General features: G+C 38.8%; 1 protein-coding gene across 1 annotated transcript; it reads left to right on the top strand.

Moving 5' to 3' along the window:
* The first annotated feature begins 5,273 nt into the window (after positions 1-5,273).
* On the top strand, positions 5,274-7,223 carry tmsb2 (thymosin beta 2). The gene is made up of 3 exons (XM_036569001.1): positions 5,274-5,411; positions 6,205-6,309; positions 6,789-7,223. Exons 2-3 carry the CDS (start codon positions 6,210-6,212, stop codon positions 6,824-6,826), a joined length of 138 nt encoding a protein of 45 aa, XP_036424894.1. The 5' UTR covers positions 5,274-5,411; positions 6,205-6,209; the 3' UTR covers positions 6,827-7,223.
* Positions 7,224-9,610: the final 2,387 nt, after the last annotated feature.

The raw sequence follows: 9,610 nt of genomic DNA, 5'->3' as shown, positions 1-9,610 counted from the left end.
TTCCCAGTGGTAGAACACATGCCAGAATTTGAGAAGCACTGGCTTAGGCTATATCAGCTGTGTTTCTTACAAAATCTGATGTTATGAAATTGCAATGAATTGCAGTAAACTGAACATTTTTATTGTGAGTAATAATGAAACCCTGCTACTCACATCCAAATATAAACTACCATTTACACTACTGGTTCAGTAGATCTTTTGTGAGCCATTTATATTCATAAACATGTCAGAAATGAAACATTAGCGACCTACTTCCAGGTGAAGTGGGTCAGTGTAGTGTGAGCGTTCCTGCAGAAAAGTCTATATCAGTTCTATAAATGAAGCATCCAGATGGATTTCACAACTCAGCAATGCTCTGTGCTCTGGATATCACTGAGTTAAGATTTTTCCAGTAACACTTAACTGTAGGGTGCTGTTCATAAGGCTACATGACACCTACATAAGCTTGTCATGACAACTGACATAACCCTACATAACTGTATAAATGCTTATTCCAATAGGCATCATCTGTCATAAAGGCTACTTTGGCTAACTTTGTTCAAAAATGGTAAATGTAACCTTTATAGAAAATGACACCTATTGGAATAAGCATTTATAAACATAGAACATATATAGAAAAATAATCTAGTTATTAATTCAAATAAATAAATAATAATTAAAAGTTTAAGGTACTTATTTCCAGTAAAAACATGGTCATGGCAGTTGTTGCCAATGTTATCCATTTGGGTGAAATGAGTGCAACTTCCACTGAACATCATTAGAAGGTAAGTGGTGTAGTTGAGGTCAATGAAATGTTCATGTTGTCAGTCATCTCAATCAGAACAGGATAAAAATGTCAGCGACATTACATGTCTTGCATTATATCCTGGGTAGAATTACTTATATTCACTGTAGACATACATTACAGTGCAATGCCTTTCAAAGTGATACACTTTATCATTTGGCCAGGGTAAGAGCACTGGCTACTACGCCATTGTAAATACTGACAGATTCTCCATGATGCCAATGCCATGACTAGTCCATACAAGACTCACCATATCACTACACTCCTGGACACACCATATAAGTGTTCTTATTCTTGTTTAGCAGACATATGACTCTCAGGGGGTTGGTCTCATCTACATTTTGAACTCCCCCATCAAATTACATTTACAATTATTAGTTAAAATAAGTTCACATATCCTCTACAGGGAATAAACTTAAACATGGCATTGAGCACACAATTCGAGTTTGCAAGCATGCATGTAAAAGGTCCATAGGAAGAAGCTCATGGGAGGTGTGTGGCCTCAGTAAAAAGGGACTGTTGTTAGTTTGAGATGAGTTTGTGTTTACTGTGTGTTTGGGCCAAGTATTGGGTTTAGGTAGCCTAGTTAAGTGTCTAGTGTTGAGTGGAATTTTACAACTGTAGGTGACCTTCTCAGCTATTTCAGGTGTTAGGCAAGAGGCTTTTCTGCCACGTTCAACATAAAAGGGCATGTATGAATAGAAATTCTGGCCTGTCTTGACTCCTTCTGCATGATACTACAATACACACACACTAATTATGCTCTTTTTAATGAAATGTGCAGTTGGTCAGTGTTCTTTTGGTATTTAAGATGTCCAACGTGCTCACAAAAGCCTATTGTGACTAAATATGGTTTAATTTGCCCACCCTTACCTGGTCATGTCATGTCTGTTTGCATGATTTCACCACACACCTTTGACCACCCTGGTCCTGTGATGCTAGTTATATTTTCTGAAACATTCATTCAGCTAAACACAACTTTCAGAACCCTTCACACTTTTGTAAGACCAAAATTACTGAGCCTTGTCAGCCTTTGAGGAAGCATCTATCATTAAATGGAAACGGATTAGCAGACTACTACTGGGAAATGATATGCTTTGGTTCTTAAACCAGTCCTCAGGCACTCCCAGAGGTCCACATTTTTATTATTAGTGATCACAATTCCCAACACATAAGGATGGAGCAGAAATATGTATCATCTGGGGACTCCCTGAGGACGAGTTTGAGAATTGCTGTTTGAAGCTACTACTACTGCTGCTACACTGTTCGGTTAGGTGCTTTCCTTCAAGACAAACAAATCCTCAATAAGGTGAAACCAATTAATCATTTTGTTACTGTATGTATCTCCATTTTTTCAATTTTTACTTTTCTACATTTTAACATGGCAGCAGTCCTTTACATTGTGTAAAAATGTAATGATGAATGGGCCAAAAGAAATTCTCCAAAATTGCTTGAAATAAAACTTGACTTAACATTAAAATTTACGATACTGTTTGCTTTCTCTTGGAAAGTTACTATTTTTGAGATTCTTTTTTTTGGATAGCAACGACATACATATTGCAAACTTGATGTTGTGTGTTTGCATCATCTTGCAAAATTGACCACTTTATGTCAAACCCAGCAAAGAAAGCATTTTGTAAGCTTTGTGCTGAAAGCAGAACAACTGTCAGACTTATTATTAGCTATGTAGCTTGTGCTTTTGCCAAAAGAACTTAACCTATTACATTAACGTATGAGGACAGTACCATGGACTAACTTAATTGTCAAGGCACAGTGACACCAGCTGCAACTAAGCTTATGACCTCTTGACAATACAAGGCCAATTTTTAAAAACTCTGGGCAGTTACCAGTAGCTACATTCCAATATGTCTAGCATTCACACTTGAATTTTGAACTTAGATTTCATTAACAACTTCTGGCAGGTCTAAGCCTGTTTATATATTTTTTCTTACAAGTAATGTACCACTACACATACACAAACTGTCTTTTCCTTGCACTATTTCTGTTTACATCATTTTGCACTACTGTCTTTGCAGCACAGTTATTACACCTGTCCATTTACATGCCATTGAAATACTTATGCTGTCTATGCATATTGTCTTGCACATTAAGTCCAAAGCTCAAAGCACATTCATGGAATATACTGTACACTGTGCACATATTGCCTGAGAAATGTCTGTATAACCTCTATGATGGTCTTTATTATAGCTGTATAAGCCTCTATAATGATTATTTACCCAATGATTGTGTTCTGACAAGTAAGACATGTACCAGGTGAATGCTGAAACTTACAATACAAAACACACCACACTAAACTATTCTGTAATGTGATAAACTTACCACTAGATGGCTTCAGAGTCTCCATGTTTGAAGGTCACTTAGCTTGGTCGAACTCAGGTCTGCAGGTTTCCTATCTTGTCAAGCAGGGCTGTACAGTGCAACCCAAATCCTGTGTGAATACAAAACAACACCAACAACAAAAGAAAGATTAGTTACACATGTGCGAATGAACTTTGTCAGGTGTATATATACCCAATAAAATATTTTGTCCGTCCCTAGTGCTCATGGTAATTGTAAACTATGTAATCTGTGAACTATTCTCACTATGTGGTGTGTTAAATATCAAATATCTCCCCAATGCTAGAGTGATCTCAGTGTAGTCATGCAAACTAAGACACAGGTTCAGGTGGGTGTGCTTCAGCAATGGAAGTTGTTATGCTTATCAACACTAAAACCAGCATATGTTGTGTTTTGGATGCTGGTATCCTGGTTAATAAGCGTGTCTATGCTGGGTGACCAGATAAAACAATTTTTTGATCAGCAGAAACCAGCTTAGACCAGTACAGAATTCATGCTGGTCTAAGCTGTTTTTTACCCCAGCACGTTAAGATCCTCACGATGTACAAAACATGCAAAAAGTTGTTCAGTTTGGTAATGCCATATGTACAGCCAGCTATGATGTTGGATTTTATTATTTGCTTACTGAAAAAAAAAAAGAAATCAACCCAAAGATGTCTTTGGATTTAGAGGCTAAGGCACCCCAGGTGTCCATACTACCTTTGTACATATCTGCAGAGGCCTATGCTGAGGCATAAACATTTATAAGACGTACAATTTCGTACTAACTCCACATGGATTAGCATTACAGAGAAATTTTACACACTCCTGTAGAGGGTTACAGCTGCAGTAAAACAAATAAAATGCAGACAGTTTAGTACAGTAGCCCAGAGTCACTTAAACATCCTGCTCTACTGGGGTGCTTTTTTAAAGCAAATATCTGCTGATACTGATATGAATATAATCTCATCGTGCATCCCTAGTTTTTATTTCAGTGCAACTTTTTTAATATTTGTGCTACACCACTTGCAACATTGCTAGCACCAGTGCTACATGCTCAAAATGTTTACATACAGCTCTGCTGTCAAGTTTCACTCCAAACCTTATTCACAGCTGATTAATCAGACTACTGTCATCAGACTTTAGAAGACTTTGATTAGCCAGATGAGGCAAGTTAGATTTAGGTTGGAAGTGAAAGAGGAATGCATAAAAACGTTCTCAGAAGCATTTATACCTCATTGATGAACACTGAATAAAACATCCGAATAAGGCAATAACCAATACATAACCAATACATCCCTACTAATCTGTAATAATGGTATTTTATGAATAGTGGCATAAATGTAGTTAAATATATATATATATATATATATAGATAGATAGATAGATAGATAGAGAGAGAGAGAGAGAGCAAAGCTCACTGCTTTTGCCTTTTCCTTGTGTCTTGAATGCCCTGGCTAGTGTCACTGTGTTCAGAACTCTGAGCTCACAAGAAATGATGTCATGTTACTAAAGACATCAGCACCCACTCTTACATTCTGGACTAAGAATAAAAGTTACTCATTATGATTAAACGCACTGGGTCATCAGCTGTATTTCTCCTACCATTCGGATCACTTGAAAGGAACATAGTAGGTTTAATCAGGTATTAAAAATAGGGTTTAACAAAATGTCTACCATTTATGGTCAGAGCTGAGAAGAAAGCACAGAACAAAAACTGAAAATGCAAGTTTAGTACAGTTTAACCACAGACTTGAAATGTGTTTCAAAATTAGATGACTCAGGGCCTGGGGTTTTCGCATAATCACAATACATTTAGCTCAGAGCTACGGCCCTTCCCCCCACCAGGCAGCTGCCAGACACACACACATGCACATACGCTCACACACACTGTGTTGCATTGCTGTTACGTAACACTCCATCCTTGCCTGCAGCTGTGCCCCCTACCCAAAAATCATATGCCCCCCTGTCCATTCAAACACCAGTCATACTGCCAATCTGTATTAATGCATCTTGCAATAAATAGAGTAAAGCTCTTCTGCTGATGCTTTCACTGACATCTCCAGTCTATTCCCAGGGGGTGCATCAATAATAACTAGAGGAAGGGGGAAAGCAGGAGGGGGTGGGCTGGTCAGACTCACTTTCTCTCTCTCTCTCTCTCCCGCTCTCTCACTCACTCATAAACCCACGCCCTGGTGCAGACGCAGAGGCACAGACGCCGGCAGACACTGCAGACGGACAGTCTCTCTCTCTCTCTCTCTCCCCCGACTCAGTCGCTTTGTGCCATACGGTAAGCCATTCTCTATCCTTTACCTCTAATCACCCTCTCAATGTACAAGAAGAAAGAAAGTATGTAAGCAGGCATCTTCTAAAGCGTGTGCAGGAGAATGTACGTTCACATGCGCAAGGTGGGTGCGGTAGCTGGAGACCAGCCACAGAGGAAGAGATATGGATGGTAACACTATGGAAATAGGAGTCAGGCAGTAAAGCAGCAAAGCAAGGTTTAAGCTTTCTCCACTGAAGGGACAGTTATTTAGCTCATGACGGAGGACAATCACAGCAGAGACGGCGGGGAATGGGGCAGGTGGTCTGCTAGCAAAGATGGGGGAGCCTTCAGTGGCATGAATGAAGCAGCATAAAGAGAACAAAGAGCTGGAGAGACAGGCAGAGAGAGAAAATGTTCACATATGGGGAGAGGTGAGCAGAAGGTGGAGAATTTGGATTGGAGCGTGATGCATACATGGGCGGACGGCTGTAGCACACGTGTGAGACCATATCACATACATGAATAGACAGGAGACACAGCACTGCTGGCTCTGACATTTAGCTGTGGCTGTACTGAAATATAGATAAGCATCTGACAGGACAATTGCTGAGAGGAGAGTGTTTGTGTCATCAAAATAAAGATTTATTAAAATGCACTTTGGAAAATGCGACAAAGTATCGCAAATCATCAAATCAAAGCGAGGTGAGATCATTTTAATTAGACACATATTGAGTTGTCCAGAGATAAATGCTTTAGGGAGACAAAGCAAGGTCACAGCTCTGCAACTGTCAGTAAAACCTGTCATCTCTGTTGACAGCAAAAATGTCTGACAAGCCCGACCTCACCGAGATTGCCAGGTTTGACAAAACCAAGCTGAAGAAGACCGAAACAAAGGAAAAGAACCCTCTGCCCACCAAAGAGAGTGAGTGACCCCCTGAAGCACTGCATGCAGTGTGCATCCTAACGGTTTGGGGTGTGGTATGGAGTTCTGCTGTAGCTTCTTCTGTCTGAGGAGAAAAAAAAAGAGAAAAAACAAATGCTTTGTCCATCCTGTCTTCATCATTTTGTTCTTTATTCCTCAGCTTAGTCATTTGTCATTTTATTCCAATCTCTCTCTGACATAATCCCTCCCATTCCTTTCTTTTTCACCTCTCTCTCTCTCCCTCCAACACTGAGCTCAGCATGCAGCCCCCCCCAGCCACATATTCTCATGTCAGCAGATAGGCGTCAGCTCTACTTCAGTCAAAATCCTCATTCAGCACTCCAGCGCAGGCTTGTCTGCAGCACAAAATTTACAGAATGAATAATAATGACCATTTTTGTAATGATGTCACGTCCGCTGACAGAAAGAGGACAGTGCCACTGTACTCACTAACATACACTCTTTGCTCTGTGTTTCAGCTATTGAGCAGGAGAGGAAAGGAGATGCGAGCCCCTGACCTGATGGAGAGGAGCAGGGCCAAGCACAACAGATGTTCCTCTGATGGCACTTTGAACCAATCACTATTTACATTTTCTATTTCAGTTTAAAGGGTGCTACTGCCCCAAGTGATGCATGGTTATCAAGGTGATGGGAGTCACTGGGGCCTAAGATTGGGAGAACAAGACATGGGGTGGCATAAGACAGGGTCCGAACATGGATCTTTTACCAAATTCTGTTCAGTGCAATGGGGCATTTTTCTTAATTTTCTAACAATGTTCTTCATGAAATAAAGACAAATATGATCACACACAGTATTAGATGTGACTCCTAATCTTCAAAACCAGCTTTGTTAACTATTCTGAGCTGTGGGACATGGTAAAGGAGAAAATTTACAATAAAAAAATATAACACTACTTTTGACTATATGGTCTAGTCCTATTTTCAGTCTTCAACTAATACCGTTTTTTTATTTTCCTCTTATACTTTCAATCTTTATCTTTTAGTTAGTTGACACAAGATACAGACACATAGAGTGCTGTTCAGCTAAGAACAACATGATTTTGAGTAGATAATTAGCAAATTCTTAAGCATTTTCTGATATACCAAATTTTCCCTAATAGTATTCTTAGTTAATTAATACTTCCCATGACAAAAGGTCACCACAGACTACTAATGTCATGTAGAATCAGTCTCCTAACGAATATGTAATCTTTGATTCTTTGTTTAACAACAATTCTGCCAAAAGCAGAGTGACACGTTATGGCCTACCCGGTGGGTGGAGTTTGTTGTAACAGACAAAGGAGCTAGTTGTAACAGTCACTAAAAAGTCTGGTAAATTGACTAAAACACAAATAAATACATTTCTGTGTTGTCTGAACCAGACACGCTTTCCAACCTAAATATGTAAAAATACATGATCAAAATAAATATCATTAGTTAAAAGAGACTGCATCAAATGTGGCAAATTGATTTTGACCACCAAGGAGATGAACATACAACAGCATTGAAATAAAGATTTTATGTACATCATCTGTAGTACATTTTTGATGAATCTGTGCATAAAAACGTCCAAAAAACTGACTGTTGAATTTATGTGGAAAAATATGGACTTATCATTTAGGAGGCTTAGTTGTAACACTATATTAGAACTAAACCCGCTGTCTGGAGGCTGTACTTTAGCCTGGCTAACTCTCACTGTAACCTGTTTACATGTTTTGAAAACAGCTGCTACATTACAGCCACTAAAATGCTGATTAAAACAATATATGAGTGAATTATGTGACTTCTACACACACGGCTCATTTAAAAAATGAAAAAAAAACATGCCATGCAGGATGAACAAGGTACTTTCATGGTACAAAAACAGCCTTCATGGTGAATCTCAAAAAATATCTGTCTGACTGTCTGACTGCTGTCAAAATTTACATATGACCAGAGAATACGAGAACAGGACTAAAAGCATGTTTTACTTGAACTTTCACCTCGTGTTAGTGCCCCACTCTCTCCTACAGTATGTCTTCAGAAAGGTTTTTACAATTGTACAGTAAACTTATCTGTGATAACTAGAGAATGTAGAGGAGAGTGGGGTTTCTTGGCACAGTTTTCACTCTCCGCTGTATATTGTAGGCATACTATAAATTAGGACAACCATTAGGCCTAGCAGCAAACGAAAGCTGAGCATATTAGCTTGAAAAAAAAATTCAAATATCAGGGATTACTGCATTCATGATTAAATTCAAGCCATGCACTTGGCACATGTTATGGGGATGGTTGGCACAACATTAAAAAGCCATAGTTTAAAAAAATGAAGCAACAAATAGAAATCATCCTTTTAGTTTAAAGCAAACCACAAATATAAACCAAATAATGATTTTTGAATCAATTAAACACAGTGAATGTTTTGTTCATTTTATATTGGCTTGTACTGAAGAGCAATAAGAACAATAATAAGAAAAATAAAACTGGGATGCTTTACCCATATTTTCCTTTACCCTATTTTCCTTTATTACCAAAAAAAAAAAAATAAAATTATCCCAACTTTTCTATTTACTGATTTAAACATTGCTTTGTTAAAAGATAAGCTAAAATAAAAACTGGTCAATCTTTCACTCAATAATTTAAATGTAAAATTAATGTTATTTTAATCATGAGACACTCACTTATAGTTCAGCCCTTATGATCAACATTCACTCATTTTAAGAGGGCAATCATTTTATTTTTGTTAGTTCTGACTGACCCAGAGGTTAATACTGTGCTAACAACCACATTCTCACCTACTCAGTTAGAATCTATTAATCAGTACATTTTAATATTGTATGTATTAACCAACTCAGTTCACATCAGTTATGAGGCAGCAATACGGCTATTCAGCATGTGGCCAGCAGGCGGCGGTAATGCGGTAACACTCCAAAGTTAAGAAGGAACTAATTTTTCAACAGCACTGGCACAGACATTAGCACCACTACTAGTCATTTAGTCCTCATATTTTGCCTTCAAAACAGCATCATTTGTCCAGATGAAATAATCTCTCGAATAAAAAAGGCTAGTCATTCACAAACCCTGCCAGATTAGGCTACTCGTGAGATATTGCTTTCACCTCAGCGTGGTCTTATTTGCTAATGAGGTGTGAGAAGAGGCGCCTGGGTCTCCTCTGAGCCCTCCTCTGCGGTACGGACATCACTGAAGCACGGCGAGCCTGGCGACACTGCTCCTGCCGCCCTTGTACCTGACCGTGTGAATCCAAGACCCCTTACAGTGCCATGCCAATATCCCACCCTTTATCGCTTTTATTACCTCACTT

This window comes from Colossoma macropomum, unplaced genomic scaffold (genome assembly GCF_904425465.1).
Source record: "Colossoma macropomum unplaced genomic scaffold, Colossoma_macropomum, whole genome shotgun sequence".
NCBI lineage: Eukaryota > Metazoa > Chordata > Actinopteri > Characiformes > Serrasalmidae > Colossoma > Colossoma macropomum.
This window is presented reverse-complemented; position numbering and strand designations above follow the sequence as displayed.